Consider the following 25,510-nt stretch of genomic DNA (forward strand, 5'->3'; position numbering starts at 1 on the left):
GTTGATGGACACTTAGGCTCTTTCCATGTTTTAGCTATTGTGGAGAGTGCTGCTATGAACATTGGGGTCCATGTGCTCCTATGCCTCAGCATTTCTGTATCCCTTGGGTAAATTCCTAGCAGTGCTATTGCTGGGTCCTAGGGGAGTTCTATTGTTAGTTTCCTGAGGAACCTCCACACTGTTTTCCAGAGGGGCTGCACCAGTTTGCATTCCCACCAACAGTGTAGGAGGGTGCCCGTTTCTCCACATCCTCGCCAGCATCTAGAGTTCTCTGATTTGCTCATTTTACCACTCTGACGGGCGTGAGGTGGTATCTCAGTGTGGTTTTGATTTGTATTTCCCTGATGAGGAGGGATGCTGAGCATCATTTCATGTGTCTGTTGGCCATCTTGATACTTTTTAAATATTCATTCCAATGACTTACTATCATCTTCTAAGGCATACCTGTCCAGAATCAGTCTGAAATTTGTAATCAAAAGCTGGAGAATGTGAGAGGAAGAGTACAACTAGCTAACTAATTCGTATGGTCTCTCTGTCAGTTGTGTTGAGATGTCCAGATTTTTGTGAAGAAATATTTTGTACACAAAACTTAAAAGCCTTCCAGAAGGGATAGCTTTATAATCATTAACTGTTGTTTTTATAGATTTGATTTGGTCTTCTCTCTGTCTCTCTCTGGCGATTATAAGGTACTTAAGTTTTCTGACCCTTTTTGGTCAGAAGCGATCAGTTCATTTGGAGGATAGCGTTCGAGTTTCATTTTCCTTTTGTATATGTTAGAAGAGAATGGATTGTTTGTTTACACTTTGTTGGAATAGATGCACTTATAAAAATTTTCTTCTTGGACCACCTGGGTGGCTCAGTCGGTTAAGTGTCCGACTTCGGCTCAGGTCATGATCTCAAGGTTCTTGAGCTCGAGTCCCGCATCAGGCTCTGTGTGGACAGCTCGGAGCCTGGACCCTGCTTTGGATTCTGTGTCTCCTTCTCTCTCTGCCCCTCCCCTGCTCAGTCACTCACTCACTCTCTTTCCTCTCAAAAATAAATATTTTAAAAAAATTACTTCTTAACTATTACTGCTGTAGTGTCACCTGTTCTATAAATGGCTGATATCTGTGTACTGCTCAGATCCACATTTCACTTATTTGGCCAACCGTAGGTACCAAGTCAGATTGCCAGGTTTTGTGATTAAGGTGAGTTTTCAAGTGATCAATTTAAAATTTCAACAGATCACTGGTATTCTGCATTAGGTTTGGTGGCAGTGGCATTACTGCACTTTTTTCTTTAGTTATTAGTAGTTACAGTCTCTTTGATTTACTTAAAAATGAAACCTTTAATCGACATTTCTGAGTAAAATTGCAGAAGACACTAGCAGTGTTTAAGAATTTGAAGGGCGCCTGGGTGGCCCAGTTGGTTAAGCATCCTACTCTTAATTTCAGCTTAGGTCGTGATCAAGACCTACGTAGGGCTCTGCACTGACAGCAGGGAGCCTGCTTGGGATTCTCTCTCTCTCTCTCTCTCTCTCTCTCTCTCTCTCTCTCTCTCTCTCCCTCCCTCAAAATAAATAAACTTAAAGAAATAAATAATTTGACTTGGCATTGTTCTTTTTAACCTTTACTTGAAGTCCTCTCAGTAATGACTCAGCACTTTGGTTATGACCACATATGCCTTTCATGACTCATCTGGCTTTGCAAGACTAAAGAAAATCATTTGATAACTAGTTTTTTTCTTTATTCCTCTTACACCTTATAACATTCTGGCTTTCTCTCTATATTTCTTCCTTTAAATTTTCAAAAAAAATGCACTTTTCAAAAATTATTCAGTAAATTTTTCTAGGTCCTTATTTGGGGCTATTATAATGCCTTATCCTAAACAAATATTGTATAAAGGTATTATGACAAACTTCTTGCTGACAAGCAATATACAGTCTACTGGAGGACATATAGTAAAACCTATTATATACAAAATGTTGATTTATGCAGGGGAAAGAACTACCGGATCCGATGAAGAAGAACATGAGTGTGGCCAGTGTGGGCTTTTAGAAGTAGCTGCTAGGCTAGGTGGCACGGCTTGAAAAGAACCACACAAGAATGAGTAACAGGAGCATGGTGGAAAAAGTTAGGGAAAAAATCCTTGAAGAGACTCTAGAGCATATGTTTTAAGTTATCTATAAACTTTTGTTAAATCTTCTGTTCTCTTCTGAAAGCAGCGTGTAGTATAACTGCTTATGAGTTTTTTTTTAAAGAAAATAGTGGTTTTATCATAATGAATTTTAATAAAACTTTTTTATTAAGCTTATAAACAGTTGTTAGATACATAGGATCAGAATTTTTGTTAGTTGTATAAGAGAATGGGTTCTTAATCTTTAAAAAAAAAAAAAAAGGTTTTCCAAGACATAAGACAGAACCACACTTATAATGGAAAACCATTTTATGAATGTAACGTTGGGTGTGAATGGACCATTGGCTTGGCTGTAAGTTCTTGTTGCCCAGTGTCCAAAGGCCAGTGAAAACAGGTCACCTAATTGATTAAAGGAAATACTCAGTTCCTAACTACTTTTCCGTACCTAAATTAATTATCTAGGAGCTCAAATGCTATCTTGAATGATTTTTGGTACTTAATGTTTCCTCTAGCAACTTGAAAGTTTCTTTCTTCCCCTGTGTACTACCCTGCTACCCAGGGCTTTCTCCAGTTAAAGCACATACCATACTGTGTCGTGAATGTCTGTTAGTCTGTTTCTTTCCCTAGAGGTTAAGCTCCATGGCTGCATTTATAGAGCATTCCCTTTAAGTATTTTGTTTAATACCTAGAGGCGCCTGAGTGGCTCAGTTGGTTGAGCATCGGACTTCGGCTCAGGTCATGATCTCACGGCTCGTGGATTTAAGCCACACGTCAGGCTCTGTGCTGACAGTTAGCTCAGAGCCTAGAGCCTGTTTCAGATTCTGTGTCTCTCTCTCTCTCAGAAATAAATAAAACATTAAAACAAAATTTTTTAAGAATTTGTTTAATATCTAAATGTGTATGTCTACTACTGTGCTCTAGATGATCATATACCAGTGTACAGATGATGATACTGAAGTTCAGAGAGGTTAAATAATTTGCCCAAAGCCTCACAAGGGGGAGAAAACTGTGCATTGAGAATTTTAACCTACCATTGGATAAAGAATTACAAGACCTTAGCACGGTTCCGTGACCTATCATTACTGGAATTGTGTTATCTGCTTTTCGAAGTAGGACTGCCCTTTTTTCCCTCCTAGGATGCTTTTTTTTTTTTCACATACTTGCCCAAGATTTGTTGAAACCTATCCGCATGAGTCAGAAAAATAAAATCTATTCTTCTACCTCCACTTGTGGTTCATATTTGTCTTTCCTTCTCTTCCTCCCTTCCCAGTGCCCACACCCATATTTCTGATCATACTTTTTTCTCAGCTGTTGCTTTGACACGACAGACATTTCCAAAGCTATTACAAAGTGATAAAATTATATTTCACAAGCCTAATAAAAGGCCAAGACCAGTATACTTTTCTGTTTGGTATTTTTCTGCTTTTTTACTTATTAAAAAAGATCAATGATTGGCAGAGAAAACATATAATTATACATTTTTAAATAATTGGAGGTAAAGAAAGGAATTAGTTCTTTACATGTTGGTGATTGGAGACGTCTTACTAAAGAATAATTTTAGGGGTGCCCGGCTGGCTCAGTTGGTGGAGCATGTGACTCGATCTCAGGGTTGTTAAGTTCAGGCCCCACGTTGTGTAGAGATACTTAAAAATAAAATCTTAAAGGGGCACCTGGGTGACTTAGTCGGTTAAGCGTCCGACTTTCACTTGGGTCATGGTCTCGCGGTTCGTGGGTTCGAGCCCCGCGTCGGGCTCTGTGCTGACTGCCAGCTCAGAGCCTGGAGCCTGTTTCAGTCTGTGACTCCCTCTCTCTCTGACCCTCCCCTGTTCATGCTGTCTCTCTCTCTCTCCTAGAAATAAATAAAACATTAAAAAAAAATAAATAAAATAAAATAAAATCTTAAAAAAAAAGGGTTTATGTCAACTTTTCCTCACATGTTTAAGCCAACCCCAGTATTGTTCACTTAATACAAACCCTTATATTATAGAATTATTGGGAAAGCCAATAATTGCTTCGAAGAAACTTAACGATTATAAATTTATTAGAACGAGTTACTTTTATTTGAACTAGAAATTGCCTCTTTTTAAAATTATTTTCATATCTCTGATAAGAAGGTAGGTAATCTAAATTTGATTTGGAAAAAAGTTCGTTTGGTAGAAATAAAGTGCCTTTTGATGATTTTGATGCCTATGCAGTAATACTTTAAATTTTTCAGTTAGTAAACTTTGTAAATGGTATTTATCTTCTATTGATATATGCTGTGTAAGCAGGAGACAGTTTTCAGTATAATCCACTTGGCATCGGCTCTCAGTCCTGCTCTTAAATTTCTCTTACCCAGTTTCTATTTAAAACCTCAGCTTGTCTCTGCCTTAGTAGTCAGTGTTGAAGTTTGTTTTGCCCTTTAACAATCAAAGTATTGTATGGCATATTTTAGGTCATTCACCAGATGTTGCTATCGTGGTTTTGCCTATGTCTGATCCGGGTTGCTCATTGTTTGGCACATCTTTATGAAAGTTCTTTGTAATTGAGTTCACAATGATTTAGTGTATTTCTAAATTACTGTAATTGTTTCTGATGTTAGGTTTTGAAAATTTGTCGTATTTGTCATCATCCCATTTCTGCCTGGAACTGTTACCTCTATCTTCTTTTGCTCCTTTTTTAAATCTGTTTCTCTGTTGTTTTTCACTCATCCTTAAAGCCTCTTTAAATCTTTTCTAAGTTAGCACATACATAAATAAATAGTTCCCGCTCTATAAGTATGGAAAGAGTGTATGAAAGTTTCATATTGCGTTACTTTTCATAATTTAAAAAGAATTTTATTTCTTTCATCCGCACCAAATTTTGTGTTAGATCCTATCTTGAGGATATTTAAATGCAACATCAGAGCCAGTGACAAAATGAGGAAGGAGGTTAAAACATATCTTTTGTACATTCCTACGTTTCCCTTAAGTGCCCTGCCATACTTTTTGTTTGCTTGTTTCAGGCTTTGTCTAAGAGCTTTACAAAATTTATTCTTTATTGCCTTAAGAATAGAGCAAGGTTAGCATAGGTGAAAGAACATGGACCTATCTTGGGGGAAGACCTTCCACATCCCAGCCCATCTGCTCCCTAACTATGTAACCTCCGGCAAGTTACTTAACTTTCTGAGTGTTTTTTTAACTGTAACATGGAGAGAAGAGAAGCCTGTGCAGAGTAGACATAAGGGTAACATCTTACCTGTCACATAGAAAGTGCTTAAAAAAAGTGAGTGTCACCCACCGTATCAAAGAATAGTCTGACAAAAATACTTGGCTGTTTTTTTCATTCCGTTTTATTTTTATTCTGGCCATCACTTCTCATGATCCGATAATATAAATATAAATGTAAATTGCAAATGTGTAATGACCCTAAAGTACTTCCTCAAACATTGTTGGCTTTTTGCACCTTCTCCTAAAAGTGCATTCTGACCTTTCCCCCACCTTACTTTCTTCATCTCTCTTCCTAAGCCAGTTCTGTTTGAGAAACTGGTATCTGTCCCAGGCTGACCATCACAAGGCCAAATAGCCAACTAAAGTAAACCTGATAAACAAGCCAAGTAACTTAAAATAACACTTTTAAGTCTCATTAAAACTACTTATACATAGTGACAACTGCATAGTCATTACCAAGATTGCAAAAACTAGTTCTGTAAAATTATATTTGCAGCTGTTTTTCTATATTACTAATTGTTCTTAAACGTCCTGAGGACTCAGTGGCATCAGTCAGAGCTATGTTGATATTATAGAAATAATACAGTCATTATGTGAAGACATCATATAAATACATACTGTAGTGAAAATTACTTCATCAAAAATTTAAAGAAAATGAAGCAAAAATAGGCAGAAACCCCAGAGTTTTAATATGTTTAGTGTAGAAAGTAAATATATTCATACTGATAATTCATTTACTAATTTATTTTAGTTTCCATTTATTTTTGTGTTAGTAATGGTTTGAGTGGTTAAGAGTCAATTTACCATTCCTATTTAAATTTCCATCTAATTTTTAAGACCTGCTACCAAAACTAAACATTGTACTAGAATAACACTTACATAATCGGTACTAATAGAAAAATGAGGTAAGTTAACCTGTTTTGGTATAAAAAGGCTTCTGAGATTAAAGTAACAATGAAATTTTATATTTTATTTCCATCATTACAATTGAAAAGCTGTGAATCCCTAAAAGCTGTTTCTGTACCAGGGAACTGCTCTGAAGTGTGTATATACTTGAAAAGGCTTACACGTCAACCTTCTCACAATTACTGGGAGTGTGTTTTTGTGAAAATGGGTATTGTGTCATTTTGTTGTGAAAACTACAATTCAGTCTTAAAAAGCACCCTCTTTCCTTGATTTCCTGTGGGTTAAGTTTCAGTGGAGTTGGACATTTTGCATACAGGTAACGCACCTGGTTTGAGGCTTTGTTAGTGGGCTACTAAGCCTTCTTCAGCTTGGTATGTGTTTGTGTTGAGTTTGTCAGCTACCTCCCAGGGGTACAGAAACTGATTTCTCAGTGGACATTTGTGTTGACTGACATTTGTACAGTTAGCTAAAAAATTGTCTGGTTCCCTTCCCACTTTCTGACAGTAACTTTCAGACTGTTGTAACAGCTCTCTCAAGGTACAGTACATGAATCCAATCCCACTCCACTCTCATTGTCTCCTTTCATCCTAAAATACTGGGAATTAACATTCAAGCCAAAAATTTTTATGACCCAATGAGCAATAAAGTAACTGACTAGAATCTATTTCTGAAAATTAGAACCTCACACTAAAATACTGAAACCCCTTACTTGCTCTATAGCTCTAGGAGCCAAGGATCATCCAAGAAAACAAAAAACAAAAACAAGAAAGGCCAAATCATACTAGTAAGCCACGTTGGAAAATTACTTTGTGACCCAGGGAGGTTACTCATGCAAAAGCCTTAAAAATACCTTTAAGTAGGGAAGAGTGTTTAGTTAATGGGCTGGTTCATAAACTTTCAGTTGAATTTCATAAATCTCTGAAATAAAAGCTAGTTTTTGTCCTTAAAAATATATAGAAATAATGTTTTTCTATTGAAAGAGAGCCTTTCAACTAAAAGACTTTTTGAGAGCCATTTGAGTTTCCAAATATATTCATTTTATATATGTACACAAATACACACACAGACACCTCTATTTAGAAAGCAGTTTTCTCAGAAAAATTTAGTAGAAATTTTCCTTTAGTAGAGAGGAACTATAAAAATTATCTTAATCTGTTTCTTCATTATACTGCTGTTCTGAACTCTGTCCAGTGTCAAAAATAGCATCGCCATGTGTCTGCCTGAAAACCATCTAACACTTGTCTCAAAAGGAGCTCTTGAGAGCCACCTCTCCCCCTCCTCCTCACTTGCCCTTCGCATAGCCTTTGCCATATCAGTGTGTGGTAACTTTATGTTTTCACTTGTTCAAGGCAAAAGCCTGGGCACCTTCTTTGTTCTTGCTCTCCCCCATAGCTGTTGGCTTTACTTTCACAGTGTATTGAGACTCCCACCTCTTCTCACTGCTTCCCCGGTTACCACCTTCATCCAGGACACCAGTATCTTACCTGGGCTTTTGCTGTAGTATTCTAACGGGTCTCTCTTTTCTACCTTTGCATGCTTATTAAAGTAAATCAGATATTGTCATTTCTCTGCTCAGAATCTTCCAGTGCCTTCTCACCTCACTCAGAAAAGTGGCCACAGTCTCTACGATGACATCTAAGGTCCTACATTATCCAGCTCCCCCATTACTTATCTGACCACATCTCCTACCAGACCCTTACTACAGTGACCCAGCCGCACTGGCCTCCTTGCTGCTTCTCAGACATACCAAGCACACCACCCACCTTAGGACTGTAGTACTTGCTATTTCCTCTATCCAGAGTGTTACTCTTCTAGCCTCATTAGAAAACATAAAGTATCGGGGCACCTGAGTGGCTCATTCAGTTAAGCATCTGATTTTGGCTCAAGTCATGATCTCACAGTTCATGAGTTCAAGTCCCGCTTCAGGTGAGCATGAGCAGCCCCATCTCTCTCTCTCTCTCTCTCTCTCTCTCTTCCCCCCACCTCCATCTCCCTACCCCCACCCCAACCTTTTAGGATTCTCTCTCTGCCCCTTACTCACTTGCACCTTCTCTCAAAAAGAAAAAAAAAAAAAAAAAAACTTAAAAGTATCTCAAAGCTCACTCACTTTCTTAGGTCTTTATTCAGAGGTCATCTCACCTGAGACCTCTTGTAGCATTCTGTTTACATTGCTGCACTTTGCCATATGTGTATCTCATATTCCCCATTGCTACTTAATTTTTCTGCATAACACATGCCACCATCTAACATACTGTATATTTTACTTAACCTTGTTTCTCTTTCTTCTCAATAGAATGTAAGCTTCTTGAGAGCAGAGTTGTCTTTTTGTCGATTGTTTGCATTCCAGACCCTACACTAGTGCCTGGCACAGGCAGACCCTTAGTAATATTTATTGAATGAATGAAAGTAACATTTTAGGTGTGGTGGTTTTTTCTCTGAATATAAAAGGGGGATGACTAGTTCATTAGAGCACTGAATAGTGCAGATGGTCAGTGAAGGTATGATGCATACACAGACTTTATCTTTCATAACCTTTCCCTTTTTTAATAATGTAAAAATGTTAAGTACATTCAAAAGAATGTTTAACATATAGACAAAATATGAAGAATAACAACAACAACAAAATAGCCATGTTCCCACCACCCAGGTTAAGAAACACAACCATCAGCATTTTTGAAGCCGCCTCCGGGCTTTTCCTCACCTCATCCTTCCCCTTCTCCTCCCTCCAGAACCCCTGTTCTGAATTTTGTTTATTGTGCCTGTTGGTTTCCTTTATAGTTTTGCCACTTGTGAATGTACCATTCAGTAACACATGTATTTCTGAACTGTATATAAGTGGAATCCTCCTGTGGACGCTCCTCTGCAGCTAGTTGTTTTGCTCTGATGTTCCCGAGACCCATCCACACTGATGCATGTGGCTCCAGTTCATTTTCACTCCTGTGTACTGTCGCCACTGCATGAAGAGACTGCAGTTTATTTATCCATTTGCCTGTAAATACAAGCTTTGGTTTGTTTCCTTGTTCTTTAATGCTAGAAACAGTGCTGCTGTGAACATGATCCTCCCTGTCTCATAAAACACACGTGCAACTTTCTCTATGGTGTATTCTTAGGAGTTAAAATACTGTCCAGTGGGATATACGCATCCTTCATTTTATGGATCAGTGCTAAATCGTTTTCAACTGTAGTTGTACAAATTTATACAACAAATCTATATCAACAGTGGACAAGAGTTTTAATTGTTTTTTCTTAATGTAGAAGCTATAAAGTGGCATCCCAGTGTCGCCAGGCACAGGGGCGCCAGAGCACCTGGCTCCAAGGGTCCCAAACAGACCAGGTTTGGCCACTCACTGCCAACAGAACCCAAAGGCCAGAGAGACCAGCAGTGGTGAAACAGAAAAATAATTCATTTCAGTGAGGCCGATACTGGGAAGAGTGTCTCAAGACCATCCTCCAAAGTGCTGAAAATACTTCTCGGGTTTCTGTAAGGAACATGTGGGACAAAGGGCAATGGGTTTGTGCATCCTAGGAGGCTGTAGAGGTCAAGTCAATCACTGTCTTGGGATGAGGCATGTGGGGTCTCGTGGGCTCTCGGCAGTGCTCGTTGCTTGAGGCGATAGTTCCCATTCCTCCCAGGATGCCTTGCCTGCAGGGCAATGCGCCTGAGTTAAGAGATAAGCTGGAAAGAACTTCGTCAATTAGAAATTTTGAGGTCAAATGGAGATAGTTGAAGTCTTCTTTCATCAAGTTGGTTTTAAATTGCACTTTCCTGTTTTCTACTGAGGCTGGATATGTTTTCAGATTTAATTGGCTGTCCCTGTTTCCTCCTCTGTGAAATACCCAGCCATGTTATTTGCTTTTTTGGTTTCGGTTGCCTTTGGTTTGTCGAGTTCTTTACATTTTCTAGATACATATCCTTTGTCAGCAGATGTAATGCAGATATATTTTCTCAGTTTGTAACTTGTCTTTTCACTGTCTTTGGATGAATAGAAACTCTAAATTAATTTAATTTCTCAGTCCTTTCCTTTATGAGTTTCCAGCTTTGAAAAGTACTTTCCGGGATGCCTGGGTTGCTCAAGTTAAGTATCAGACTCTTTATCTTGGCCCGGGTCTTGATCTCACAGTTTGTGAGTTTGAGCTCCACGAAGGGCTCTGTGTCAAAAGCATGGAGCCTACTTGGGATTCTCTTTCTTCCTCTCTCTCTGCCCCTGTCCCACTTGCACTCTAAATCCCACCTCTTTCTCAAAATAAATATTTTTTTTAAAAAACATTAACAACAAAAAAGTTCTTCTCTGTCTAAGGTCATGTGGGAACTTTTCTACCCTCTGCTAAAACATACTGCTCTTGGAGCCGTCTTTCGACCAGCCCCTCACAGCCTGTTCTCCAGAAGAACAGGTGACTCAAAAGAGCTCAATTTTTAAAAATATTTTATGTAAATAGGAATCAAATGAGAACTCAGCTGCAGTATCTTATTTTACTTATTTTTTGCTAGTTATAATTTTAATTGACCAATGTCTTACAAGAAAGAGATTGATTTATTTATTTAAGCACCTAGCTAGCTTAGTCAGAAAACCATCGAATCTTGATCTCAGGATTATAAATTCAAGCTTCATGTTGTGCGTAGAGATTACTTAATTTTTTTAATGTTTTATTTATTTCTGAGAAAGAGAGAGAGACAGCATGAGCAGGAGGGTCAGAGAGAGAGGGAGATACAGAATCTGAAGCAGGCTCCAGGCTCTGGGCTAGCTGTCAGCAGAGCCCGATGCGGGCTCGAACCCACAAACCTTGAGATCATGACCTGAGCTGAAGTCAGATGCTTAACCGACTGAGCCACCCAGGTGCCCCAAGATTACTTAAATAAAACTTAATAAAAGAAAAAAAAAGAAAGAGATCTGGTCCTGAAATTAAACTCTATCCATGTAAGGTGAACCCTGGTTATAAGTTTAATTAGAATAACATGACCTTTTCTTAGTACTGAATGTAAATCGGTGTTTCATTTTAAAGCTTGTTTTAAAAGTGATTGCAGCGTAAAGCTTTTCTGTCCAGGCACAGAGAAAGGTCAATGTGAATCTGGCATAAGTCTGTATTAAGAATGTTTTAAACAAATGTTATATGTAATACTGTTGACTTGAATGATGCTTACTGATGAGTAATTTGGAAGATGTGCCTCTGTGGTGCTTGACAAACCTGTTCATATTAGAAGCACAGGATCATGGGGTTGTAAATTGACCCTTAAAACTTCTGAATTGTGGCATCTGGCTCACTCAGTCGGTGGAGCATGCGACTCTTCATCTCGGGATTGTAAATTGGAGCCCCGTGTTTGTACAGATTACTTAAAAATAAAATCTTTAAAAAAAAAAAAAAAAAAGTTCTGTGGTGCCTGGGAGGCTCAGTCAGTTAAATATCCAACTTTGGCTCAAGTCATGATCTCATAACTTTGTGAGTTCGAGCCCTGCATCAGGCTCTGTGCTGACAGCTCAGAGTCCAGAGCCCATTTCAGATTCTGTGTCCCCCGCTTTCTCTGTCCCTCTCCTGCTCGTTCTCTCTCTCAAAAATAAATAAACATTAAAAAAAAAAAGTTCCTCTGATTGATCTGTCAAGCAAAGGATTACCTTCTGCAGCATCCCTGGCTGTTCTCTGCCCGCCCTTGGATCGAAGGCCATGCCAAGGCAGTCAATGTTGATAAGCCAACTGTGCCCCTGCATCTTTTCAAGAAAATTTATTTGCTTAGCACACACCTTTTTTTTTTTCCATCGTGCTAAGGTAAACTTCATATCAGTTTCTTCCTTTGAGAAGGAGAAAACTCTGTCTGTCTTCTTTTACACTCAGAGCACTTTTCAAACACTCCTGACACCAGATGTGTGGGGTTTCTCCTACACCAGCTGACGCTTGATCCTGGACACCAGCTCGGTGTCCTCCAGTTCAGTTCAGTTCAGTTCTGACACTGCCCCCGCCTCCCCCACCCTCAGACACCGGTTGCAAGTCAGCTGTCACCTGTGCTTCTGACCATACATTGAAGGTTTCCACCTCAATTTGGATCATGTGCTAGAGTGTCTCACAGAACTCAGGAAAGCAGTTTACTTACTAGGTTATCAGTTTATTACAAGGAAGTATTGAAGGATACATATGAAGAGCCAGATAGAGAAGTACATAGGGGTCCAGGTCTGTAAAGTTCCTGAGCACAAGAGCCTTTGTGCCCACGGAGTTGGGGGCGCCCCACTTTCTTAGCATGTGGATACATTCATCAACCCAGAACGTCTCCAAACCTCATACTTCAGGGATTTTTGAGGAGGCTTCATTACATAGGCATAACTGATGAAATCACTGACCATTGGTGAATTATTCAACCTGTAACCTCTATCTCCTCCCCAGGGGTTAGGGAGTGGAGCTGAAATTCCCACCCTCTAATCACAATTTAGTTCCCCTGACAACCAGCTCTTACCTCAGGTTTTCTAGGGGCTTTCCACAAATCTCATTAACAAAAAGTCAGGCATGATTGAAAAGTGATTGTTCCAGACAGAAGTCATTCTTCCCACCTTTATAGCTCTGGGGCTATTTCAGGAACAGGACACACACTAAATATTGTAACAAAAGATGCTCCCTTCACTCTTACCACTTTGGAAATTACAAGGGTTTTAGGAGCTTTGTGCCAGAAATGAGGACTAAGACTAAGTATGTAATTCTTAATATTAAATCACATTACAGTCTTAGTTCTTACAAGTTCCAAATCAGTGGGTTCTAAATAAATGAAATTTTATTCTACCAAGAAAAGTCCATGTCATTTGAGGATTTGACCGTCCAGTAGGTAAACTTAGATTCCACTGAAATTGAATGAGTACTTATTCTGTGTCAGACAGTGTGCTAGGTAGTATCTCATTTCATTTAACCGTTTACAGTAACACTGCAAATTCAGTTTGGTAATGGCATCCCTGGTAAATGGATAAAAACCTTGGGCAGTGTGGTTAGAAGTAACCTGTACTGGGGCACCTGGGTGGCTCAGTCGGTTAAGTGTCTGACTTCAGCTCAGGTCATCTTCTCATGGTTTGTGAGTTCGAGCCCTGTGTCGAGCCCTGTGTTGGGCTCTGTGCTGACAGCTCAGCCTGAAGCCTGCTTCGGATTCTGTGTTTCTCTCTCTCTCTGCCCCTCACCTGCTCACACTTTGTCTCTTTCTCAAAAATAAATATTTTTTAAAAAATCGGAAGTAACCTGGACCTGGTGTTACAAAGAAAACTGGGAAGTGGTACAGCTAAGATTGACATATATGCTTCCTGATTCCAAAGCTTTTTATGGTAATTGCTGTGAAGGAACAATACCAATAATGGGTATGTTTTACTTAATAATCTAAATGAATAACAAGAGCATCTGGGTGGCTCAGTCGATTGAGTATCCGACTCTTGATTTCAGCTCAGGTAATGATCCCAGGGTCATGGGGTTGAGCCCTGACTCAGGCTTCTCACGGAGCATGGACCCTGCTTGAGATTCCCTCTCCCTCTCTCTCTGCCCCTCTCCCCCACTCACTCGCACTCTCTCAAATAAAAAATAACAAATAAAATAAATGAGTAACAAATATAAATTTGGGGAAGCTGTGACCAGTATCAGAATACGCCTTATGCAATTGTTAGGTGTTCCTAGAAAATTGGAAGTAAAAGTTTTCAAAGACACTGTATTACATTTACTCCAAAAATGCAATTAGATCTTGGGACTGGTTAGTAGCACGTGTGCGACTCTTGTTTGAATCTGTTTCTTAGCTGCTTTGTCTCTTCATTTCTCTCATCTCCCAACCCCTAACCTCCCCAAGTACAGGCCTTTCTTCAATTCCTTTATTTATCACCCAGCTCAGCCTCTCCTCTTAGCAAGCCTGTCCTCCCTGTTTTGATCCTCCTTTTCATGGTTTTCTAAAACGCTTATTCATTGCTAAGAAACTGCATTCTTCACCTTTATCATAGATGTACCCCTTATCTCTTACTGCATAACAAAACACCCAAAACCTAGTAGACTGGAACAGCAATGATTTATTATTTACAGTTATGCAGGTTGGGTAGATGGGTTCTTCTGGCTTCACTTTCAGCTGGTAGGCCTGCTGGGGCACCAGGCATGGCGGGAACGACGGGCCCTCCTTGTGAGCTCCGTGGAGAGAGGCTGGACTGCGCTTCCCCACAAGGCGGCGGCAGGCAGTTGCCTCCCCAGGAGGGCAGGCACTTGCTTATCAGGCCTCATTTTCTAGTATTACATGGCCAGGCTCGCTTTCATTGCGGAAGGCTCCCCCAGGGTATGGATATGGAGAAGAGTGATTCTTTGGGGCCATCACTGTAACAGTCCAGCGGAATCAAACTGTGCTTCCTAAATTGCTTTTTAGAAACCTGCTTTCCGCATGATTATCCTGTTTCCTTGGTCATTGCTCTTAGGTTGAGGCTCATCGTCTTTTGAAATATCCCTCATAACATCCAGATGGCCAACAGACACATGAAACGATGCTCAGCATCCCTCCTCATCAGGGAAATACAAATCAAAACCACACTGAGATACACCTCACGCCAGAGTGGCTAAAATGAGCAAATCAGAGAACTCTAGATGCTGGCGAGGATGTGGAGAAACGGGCACCCTCCTACACTGTTGGTGGGAATGTAAACTGGTGCAGCCCCTCTGGAAAACAGTGTGGAGGTTCCTCAGGAAACTAACAATAGAACTCCCCTAGGACCCAGCAATAGCACTGCTAGGAATTTACCCAAGGGATATAGAAATGCTGATGCATAGGAGCACATGCACCCCAATGTTCATAGCAGCACTCTCCACAATAGCTAAAACATGGAAAGAGCCTAAGTGTCCATCAACAGACGAATGGATCAAGAAGATGTGGTTTATCTATACCATGGAATACTACATGGCAATGAGAAACAATGAAATCTGGCCATGTGTAGCAACATGGATGGACCTTGAGGGTGTTATGCTGAGCGAAATAAGTCAGGCAGAGAAGGACAAATATCATATGTTTGCACGTATAGGAGGATTAGGAGGAACTTGACGGAGGAACAAGGGGGAGAAGAAGGGCGGAAATGGTGGGGGAAAGGGAGAGAGGCAAACCATGAGAGACTCTTGAATGCTGACAAAAACTGAGGACTGATGGATGTGGGGGGGAGGGGGGATGGGCATGGAGGAGAGCACTTTGGGGATGAGCACTGAGTGTTATGTGGAAACTAATTTGACAATAAACTATTTGTAAAAAAAAATAATAATAATAAAAAAATAAAATACAAAAAAAAAAAAAAGAAATATCCCTCATATCCCAGAAGCAGAGGGAAGAGGAGTTAGTAGCCTGTCCCAATGTCCTCCAACCTTTCTGAAAAAAAAAAAACCCTATTCTCCGCACCAGTGCCCCCCCTTTTTTTAAAGTTAACCCAGTGTACTTGTCCTGCCCACTTATCAGACCGTCATTTTCTACTGCCCGTGCCTTACTATTCGTGTATTCTTGCATCCCTAGAACAGTGCCTGACACGTGGTGTTAGATGTTTCATTGTTGTCCTTGTTGTACCTGGTACCAGAGGTTTGCATTTACAAAGGTTGCAGGCCTTAAAGGTCTGACCAGGAAATTGCAAGATGTACCTCTTTTATTTTTTTTTTTAATTTTTTTAATGTTTTATTTATCTCAGAGAGAGAGACAGCATGAGCAGGGGTGGGTCAGAGAGAGAGAGGGAGACACAGAATTCAAAGCAGGCTTCAGGGTCTGAGCTAGCTGTCAGCACAGAGCACAGCGTGGGGCTCGAACCCATGAACCGTGTGATCATGACCTGAGCCGAAGTCGGACGCTTAACCGACTGACTCCACCCAGGCGCCCCCAAGATGTACCTCTTTTAGTTTGTACCAACATTTTTTAGTTTTCATTGTTTTGTGCTATATGGTCCTCTTAAACTATATCCTTGCTAGAAATTTTTTAAGTCTTTATCAGGAGAAAAAATGTCTTTTCTTTTCAAACATCTTTTAGATAAATCAGCAATGCCAGATGCCCTCTGGGTGCGATAGTTAGCCCAACCTCTTCTCAAGGCTTGAGATATTAATTTCCTGGAATGTCAATCCTTATTTTTATTTTTGCCTCCCTCCTCTTTCCCCACCCCCTAATGATTTAAGCTCATAAGGGAAGGGATTATTTTCTATTTCCCTAACACCTAAAACAACGTGTGGTACATAGAAGGTATTTAATATTAGTCAAGGGGCGCCTGGGTGGCTCAGTCCGTAAAGCATCAGACTTTGGCTCAGGTCATGATCTCACGGTTTATGAGTTCAAACCCAGCGTCCAGCTGTGTGCTGACAGCTCGGAACCTGGAGCCTGCCTTGAATTCTATCTTCCTCTCTCTCTGCCCCTCCTCCACTTGGGCTCTGTCTCTTTCTCTCTCTCAAAAATAAACATTTAAAAAAAAATTTGTAGTACTAGTCGAATACATGTATGAATGGAATAAAAAATCTAAGATATTTTGAGTAAACAGCATTACTGAAAGTATGCATAGTACAGTCTCTGTGTTTTTAGATATTATGTATATGTCTAGAAAAATTCTCAAAGGAAACACAATAGAATGTTAATAGTGGTTTTTGGGTGGCAGGGGAGGGGGTAAGTGCTGAAAGTGTGGATCAGAAGGTTTTGCTTTATAATCTTGAGTGTATGTTAACTTTTATAATGCTTTAATTTTTAAAAAAATTTTAATGTTTTTATTGTTGAGAGACAGAGAGAGACAGAACATGAGCATGGGAGGGGCAGAGAGGGAGAGACACAGAATCTTAAGGAGCCTCCAGGCTCTGAGCTCTCAGCAGGGCTTGAACTCACAAACTGTGAGATCATGACCTAAGCTGAAGTCAGACGCTTAACCACCTGAGCCACCCAGGTGCCCCTATAATATTTTAATTTTTAAATCAAGGCTTTACAAATCAAAAATATCCAATGTAAATGTTTGTGTTGTTTCCTTCATTAGAGGTAAATACATGAAGAAATGGCTAGAGACCGTGTGTGTGTGTATAATAAAGTGAATGTAAATGTCATACCATATATAAAATGCCATATCCTTTTTTTCTTAGCATTTTATCAGAATGTTTTTACATCGTTAAAAACTATTAGAGCTCAATTTTAATAAATACTGCATTAGCTGGGTAAGTCGGTGTATTTTGTACTTGATTGTCAAACACAGTTATAAACAAGAGCTCAAGAAATGACGTTATTCATAAATCTTTGCAGTGCTTTACTGATTTCTTTAATAAAGATTTACACACGTAGCATTACTCGGTTAAAACATACTCATCATTAGAAATGCAAAGTACTTGAAAATAGCGGAGAGTCATATGAACTTCAAGTAAGCTGGCTTTCTGGGCACCACTTGCTGCCACTTGGCTTGATCCTTTGCAGGGACCTGCAGTATTTCAAAATATCTGGCCTCCTCAGCTTTACGGAAGGTTTAGCCTTATTGATGTCCGTACTTGGTATATAGCATACAAGATAATTATTTATATGTAATGTTCCCTCTTCGGTGGTTAATTTTGAATATACTTAGTTTGAGGGAGGGATTTAATAATATTTTTAATTACTGCCCTCAATAATGTCTGAGTATGGTTCAGCTTCTTAAAATGACCTCTTCCCTTTAGGGAAATTAAAAAGTCATCAAAGCCTCAGTGACTGTGCAAAGCGATGTACAGTTGTCGTATGAGTGTGTGAGTGTGTGTGTGTGTGTACGCGCGGGCGCAGTACTTTGTCGTTATTAAAGCAGCTTTTCCTGACGAGAGACACACTATTTAGTTAGGACATATAATAAGCCACCTCACGTTTCATTGCCATCGGTGTTAATGCTTGGTTTTGTAACTCTGCCCTGTTCACAGGTTAAGGTATTGCACAATCAGCTGGTCCTTTTCCACAACGCCATCGCCGCTTACTTTGCTGGGAACCAGAAGCAGCTTGAACAGACACTTAAACAGTTCCATATCAAATTGAAAACCCCTGGAGTGGATGCCCCATCTTGGCTTGAAGAACAGTAAAATCACACCTGGAGAAAAAAAAAAAACAAGTCATGTTGTTATATTTCTAAACAAACCTAATAAGAATTAAGCAGAATTAGGTTAAGATTAGGGAAGGGGTGACCACAACCATTGTAGTGATTCTTGCACAAACAGCTTTAATTTTTCCCTTTTTCATACTTTTAACAATTGAACTGTTAAATTTGATGGGAAGGTGGGTGATTTTAATGTAAACATAATTTCTATAATCTGAACACAGTAATTTTCCTTTTTGAGAAATCCTTTTGTATTGTGAGGGTTGATGGCTATTTCTGTAGTTTGAAAACATCTAATATAGATTTGCACTGACAAGATAAAAATTCAAGGTTTTTGGTCCTGGAAATGAGGGCCAGTTGTAACTTTTCCAAAGGGAGGTTTACATGATTTGTATCCACATGAGATATTTTATATATGAATATATTAAACATCTTTAAGAGATTCATGTATTGTCTTACAGAAAAAAGAAATTATTTTGCAGAGTAAAACTATATGGTGTGTCCGCAGCACCCACACACAGGCAGCAGCTCTAATGAATGACTGATTGGCTCGTGGAGTTGTGGCAAATACCTTTTTAAAAATGAATCTGTACTATTGTAATTTTGTTTGGACTTTTTTTTTTTTTTTTTAAGATGCAGGAATCACACTGTCGTTTCTGCAAGGCTTTTGAGCTTAAGAGTTCTCATCACCCAAAGTCATTGGGCAGTTACGTTAGCGATTTCTTTTGATTTATAATGAAACCTGCTTGAGAAAATTTTTGGTTTTGGGCAGGTGGACTTGGGAATAGAAACTCTTGATGGTTTCTAGAGTAGGAATCTGTGCTTAGAAAGCTAGTTTTGGGGTAAGTCCCATTTTGACAGAAGTGAATTCCTAGATAGCTTTCATGGACTTCCGTATGTAACAATACCGGTTAAGCCTTAAATCACAGATATGTGCCTTCTCAGATGCAGTAATTCTCATTCAACCAATGTACATAATCCATAAAGAAACCCCTTTCAGATAATGTTTGACGTGTCTATTCCTTCCTGAGAAAGGAACACTGTGTATCAGTGTTGGGTTTCTTTGTATTCGTTAAACCGTGTTTAAGGTTTATGGTAAAATCAACTTTTGAATTTGCTGTTTGGTTTTTCTTCATTCCTTTCATGGAATGAGAAGACGGAGGAATTTTGTTCATTTCAGTAATGAAAAGATAATACGGGACAGTGCAGTGGTAACAAGAAAGGGCATTGGAAAGGCCAGTACTGTTTTCATTGCTCAGCACTGTTGGTTGGTTCGTGTTATATGGTTGACCTGTCCGCTGTGTGGTTCTATCAGTAATGTAAGCCTTTTAAATATAAGTTCTCTTGATTTGTGTCATAAATGTAAATTAATATATCTTCATTTCTTTTGTATTGAAATGAAGTACTTAAAATTACTGTTATACATGAACTTTGTGGACTGTAAGATTTGTTATATATGTTCAAATGCCTTTTAGCTGGCTTTTTAATTAATATGCCTGTTCTCAGTGCTTAATATGTACAATGTAATGTGATTGTAAATCATAAACCTATTTTAAATCATTCCTTCCTGTATATTTGTACTCTGAGAGAGCCTTATTTTATTCTTCCAGCAGAATTAATACTTGTGATAGTTCCTTTACATTCCCCAGAATGTGCCTATGGTGTGAATTTTGTATTCTTATTAAAAGTGTTTGCTGCAGTACCTTGTTTCTCTGGCTCTTCATAATTTAAGAAGTAACTCTTTGAAAATTCTGAGGACATATGATTTGTCTTTTCCTGGCTTTAAGAACAATAAAAAGTTAGTTCTGTCATTTATTATTGCTTTTTCTCAGTAAGTTATTCTTTTTCCTCATTTGGAGTCTCTCTGGGAGGCAGAACATGTCCAGTCTTACCACATTTTGGTAACAATTTTAGTGGCTCAGAAATTAAGCAGTTTCAGGAACTGATGATTTTTTAGAATAAACGAAAAATGTTCTGAGTAGTGGGTAAATGGGCAAAAGAAAGTTAACATATTAGCCAGTGGTATGTTAACTTTGTTAGGAAAGTAACATATTCATTGTAGAAAAAATTAGAAGATAACTTCAAGAAATTGAAGATAAAATAACTTCCCTAGTCAGTAAGTACTGCATGGATCCACTTATATCCCCTGAAGTTAGAGATTTCAGTTACCAGCTATTTATATTATAAGGTCTAGTTTGAATATCCTTTAACATGCACGCATCCATCTTTGTCCTGTTACCTGGTTATTTCTCTGAGTTAGAGTCTTAGAAGTGAAGATGAGCCCTCAGAGTTTATTTTCACTTTTAAGACTTTGTTAAGTAGTGCTGGTTGCCTTTGAAGGGAGATTTTGCCAGGGACGCCCCGCTGGCTCAGTCAATAGAGCATTAAGACTTGATCTCAGGGTCGTGAGTTCAAGCTCCACATTGGGCATGGGATATACTAAAAAGAAAAGGAAAAAATTAAGAATTTACTTGAACAAGGGGCGCCTGGGTGGCTTAGTCGGTTTAGCGTCCGACTTTCGCTTAGGTCATGATCTCGCGGTTCGTGGGTTCGAGCCCCGCATCGGGCTCTGTGCTGACTGCCAGCTCAGAGCCTGGAGCCTGTTTCTGTCTGTGACTCCCTCTCTCTCTGACCCTCCCCTGCTCACGCTGTCTCTCTCTCTCTCTCTCCTAGAAATAAATAAAACATTTAAGAAAAATATTTAAAACATTTAAAAAATATTTAAAAAGAAAGAATTTACTTGAACAAAAATGGACCCAAGTCAGGCAAGCTCGAATTAGAAATGTGTAGGATCCCTCCACCAACAGGAGCTAGGGAAACGATGTTTTAGAGAAGTGGTAGTAAAGCAAGGAAATTAATTGGATTGGCTATAGCTTAAGTGTTCCCTTATTTACGAAGGACCTGTTGGCTATTTGTCATTATCCTTAGATTTTGATTTCCCCTTGAGGCGTTTTAGGCTTAGGTTTTGGTTTCTTTATGTAGGCGACTAAGTCTTTAAAGCCACCTCAATCTAATGGCCTCCTTGTTTAATTAAATAACCCCAAAGCTTCCAAATTGTAGGGCCGAGGAAGGACCTGGGCTTGCAGAAGCAATTTAGCTGAAATCTGCTAGACTTTAAGAACCATCTTTTCCATATTCAAAGTACACTGCACGATACTGTTACCCAAGCTTGTCCCATAAGAGTGTGAAGCTACAAACTATTCCCTAGAGATGATCTGGTTAAGGGGGATTTTTTACAGGTCAAGACATGAAGGTCCAAATATCTATTAAACCGGCTTAGTCAACCCCCCGTTTCCAAATGTAAGGCCAGGTAAGTTATTTGCAACTAAATATATGAATTTCCCTTTAAATTCTCCCATTTCAACTGCATAATTAATGTGTCAAAAGTGTCATTTCTTCTCCTAAAATACAATGTGTATTAAAGATCTTTTCAGTTGAAAAATTAATCCATTCACCCTAAAATAGATTCATATTAGGTATATGTCAAATATCTACAGTATATTCCAATCCAGTCGTAATATTCTGAAAAAAATTCATGTGAACCTGATAAGTGCTATATAAAGTAAAATTATCATATTAGAAAGGCTACATGTAAGTGTCTTTCAATCATGGAACTGTTAATTTGAATAATAATGTATCTACCTCAAAATTTGCCCAGTCTCCTTTTCCCTTCACTGAAGAGGACTGTAGATGTGAAAAATAAAAGCAAATTATCTAAACTAATAGTTCAGGGTAACATTTGTATTTAATTCGTACCAATCTTTGTGAAGTATGAAGAATGCCTGTATTTTGTAATAATATTCCTTAATATCATTTGCCAGGTAGCTCTTTCCTTGAAATTTCCAGTTACCTAGGAGACTTGAGACCATGTACGATCCTTCATCACTCAGTTCTAACCAAATTTAGGCATTTAAAACATCTTCCCCCCTGTAAGATTGCAAACTTTTATATTGGCTCAGACCACCCAGTTGTGAATAAGCTATTTTCTAATCAAAAGGCCAGTTATATTTTGCATTGGCTCAAAGCTTTTCCAAGGGCCACAGGGCCTTTACTATTGTTATAATATAGCAAGACACGAAAATAGAATGACAATGCAAACATCTTCCCTCTTTTGTTTTTTAAAAAAATTTTTAACATTTATTATTAAGAAACAGAGAGAGACAGAGCATGAGCAGAGGAGAGGCAGAGAGAGAGAGAGACACAGAATCTGAAGCAGGTTCCAGGCTCTGAGCCATCAGCACAGAGCCCAACGCAGGGCTCGAACCCACAAACCCCGAGATCATGACCTGAGCTGAAGTCGGATAATTAACCAACTGAGCCACCCAGGCACTCCACAACTTCCCTCTTTTGAAGACTTTGATTAAATTCTATTCTAAAGCGGCTCCTGGGTAGCTCAGTTAAGCAAGCAACTCTTGGTTTAGGCTCAGGTCATGATCTCACAATTTGTGGGATAGAGCCCCACATTGGGCTCTGCACTGACAGGGCAGAACCTGCTTGGGATTCTCTCCAGCTCTCTCTGCCCCTCCCCTACTTCTGCATGTGTACACACATGCGTGCTCTCTCTCTCTCAAAAATAAATAGGGGCACCTGAGTGGCTTAGTCGGTTAAGGGTCCGACTTTCGCTTAGATCATGATCTCGCGGTTTGTGGGTTCGAGCCCCGCGTCAGGCTCTGTGCTGACTGCCTGCTCAGAGCCTGGAGCCTGTTTCAGTCTGTGACTCCCTCTCTCTCTGACCCTCCCCTGCTCACGCTGTCTCTCTCTCCTCAAAATAAATAAAAATATTAAAAATAAATAAATAAATAAACTTAGGAAAAAATAAACTCAATATACTCCATGTTCCCACTTGAAGGTTTCCTGCTCAACAGGTTTCCTGGCAGAAAAGGGCGTTTATAATAAATTGCCAAGTGGTTTTCCTAAATGTACAGAAAACTGTGCAGTTCAGCTTTGTTTTGTAAAATGAAAGTTAACTGTTAGGAGTTTATGTAAATGAAGTGAGAACTATTTGTTATTCTGGTGCTAATTCCAATGCGGGAAGAGGAGACTATGGAAGAGGAGACTATGGATACGAGGAAAGGAAATTAGACCCAGTCCAAGAACTGGGACTCTTTTTCTGTGCAGTTAATTGGATCAATTTCTTAGCTAGGAATTTCAATGACATTTTTACAAATGAAACTTCTATAAAAAGTCAAAACCACTGGGGTGCCTGGGTGGCTCAGTCGGTTAAGCATCTGATTCTCAGTTTCATGAATTTGAGGCCTGCTTTGGTCTCTGCTGACAATGTGGCACCTGCTTGGGATTCTCTCTCCCAATCTCTCTCTCTGCACCTCCCCTGCTCATGTGATCTCTGTCTCAAAATAAATAAATAAACTTAAAAAAAACTGGACTCAGTCTAGGGTTTCTCATGAGCGTCCTCTGTAAAGGAACTTGAGCTTTCTGCAACTATGGTTGATCGTGACTTAGAGGACGCTGAAAGAGACAAGATACCATTTTGTTGATCTTAGACAAAAGTAACTTTCCATGACTTAGACTTCCATATCGCTTTGCATTTGTAAAGCAAAGGCGTATGTGTTTATATAAATACCTTAGGGATGAGGGACACCTAGGTGGCTTGGTTGGTTAAGCATCCAACTCTTGCTTTCGGCTTAGGTCATGACCTCAGTTGATGAGATTAAGTCCCCACCCCCCCCTCCAAGCTGACATTGTGGAGCCTGCTTGGGATTCTCTCCCTCCCTCTTCCCCTCCCCTGCATGCACACACACTGCCTCTCAAAATAAACATTTTTTTAAAAATTAAAAAATGATGAAATTTTTAGAATAACAACATACTCAAATTATTTATATAATGTAACTTTACTTTTGTCTTCTCCCATAAATGATTCCTAATTCTATATTAGGAAGCTGTTTATGAAAAACTACCTAAAGTTTCAGGCAGATAATTATAGCTCTTTCCTTTGAGGAGTGTATACTTATTATGGCTAGACTCTAAGCTCTTAAGGAATACACAGTGTATGCTTTCTTATTTACCCTGTATCCTCACCTCCATGCATAGTTCTTTCTGAGAAGCCATGGAATAAAACTGTTTTCAGTTTCTTGGATACAAAGTTCAAATGCAGAAAAGCATTTGGTGGTTGCACTGCCATTTCATTTCAGTTAACTTATTCTAAATTCTCGGGATGTTACTTCAGATACCACAATGTTTACAGAAGAATGGCCTGTTAAAATATCTAGAAAGAGGGGTGCCTGGAGGGCTCAGTCAGTTAAGCATCTCACAGTTCATGAGTTTGAGCCCGGTGTTAGCCTCTCTGCTGTCAGTGCAGAGCCTGCTTCGCTTTGGATCCGGTCTCCCTCTTTCTCTGCCCCTCCCCCACTTGCATCTGCTCTCTCTCTCAAATATAAATAAACTTTTAAAAACATGTGGAAAGATTAGCAGAATTAGAAAAATCAACATTTTGCATCCCCCACTGAAATATTCACAAAGGGATCCACCAGTGGATGCTAAAATCATAGAGATCCAAGGAAAACAGATTATGTCATAATACCAAAGTATGACCTTACATATTACTCCATTTGAAAAGGAAAAAGTACCATTAATACAAGATTTGTGTTGAGGCACCTGGCTGACTCAGGTCGGTAGAGCATATGACTCTTGATCTCGAGGTTGTAAATTAAAGCCCCACGTTGGGTGTAGAGATTACTTAAAAATAAAATCTTTAAAAAATAATAAAAGATTTGTGCATACCATCCAACTCAAGTGATCAAGGTTAGCATCACTAATAATCTGATAATCATGTGCCTCCAGATATAAGACAATATAATTATGCAACATCACTCATGAAATACTCCTATTGAGATTGTTTAACCTAAATCTACTCAAGCCTTTGCCTTTACTTCCAGTGTATAGAAAATACAGGGGATTAAAATACAAGTTTAAATGACATCATGAGGAATGAATTGGACAAATCCAGAACCTGGGACATTATACAAGATAATTAACTTGGTTTCTCCAAAACATCAGCCACAAAACAAAAAGTCTTTTAGAAATATTGTCATAAAATAAAAGACTTTATGGGGCACCTGGGTGGCTTAGTCAGTTAAGCATCTGACTTTGGCTCAGGTCATGATCTCAGAGTTAATGAATTCAAGCCCGCCATCGCTCTCTGCTGACAGCTGGGAGCCTGGAGCCCGCTTCAGGTTCTGTGTCTCCCTCTCTCTCTGCCCCTCCCCTGCTTGCAATCTGTCCCTCTCAACAATAAATAAACATTTAAAAATTTTTAAATAAAAG

The 25,510-nt window shown here is 39.3% G+C and overlaps 1 protein-coding gene across 7 annotated transcripts in view; it reads left to right on the plus strand.

Moving 5' to 3' along the window:
- ARFIP1 (ADP ribosylation factor interacting protein 1) overlaps positions 1 to 19,931 on the plus strand; it is a 135,918-nt gene extending 115,987 nt beyond the window's left edge. For all 7 annotated transcript variants that reach the window (XM_039234356.1, XM_039234362.1, XM_039234358.1 and 4 more), the window contains one exon: positions 18,060 to 19,931. In XM_039234356.1, the coding sequence (XP_039090287.1) occupies positions 18,060 to 18,215 (156 nt within the window). In that variant the 3' untranslated portion in view covers positions 18,216 to 19,931. The remainder of the gene's footprint in view (positions 1 to 18,059) is intronic.
- The last annotated feature ends 5,579 nt before the right edge of the window (positions 19,932 to 25,510 follow it).

Source organism: Hyaena hyaena, unplaced genomic scaffold, assembly GCF_003009895.1.
Source record: "Hyaena hyaena isolate Hyena2069 unplaced genomic scaffold, ASM300989v1 scaffold_89, whole genome shotgun sequence".
Classification (NCBI taxonomy): domain Eukaryota; kingdom Metazoa; phylum Chordata; class Mammalia; order Carnivora; family Hyaenidae; genus Hyaena; species Hyaena hyaena.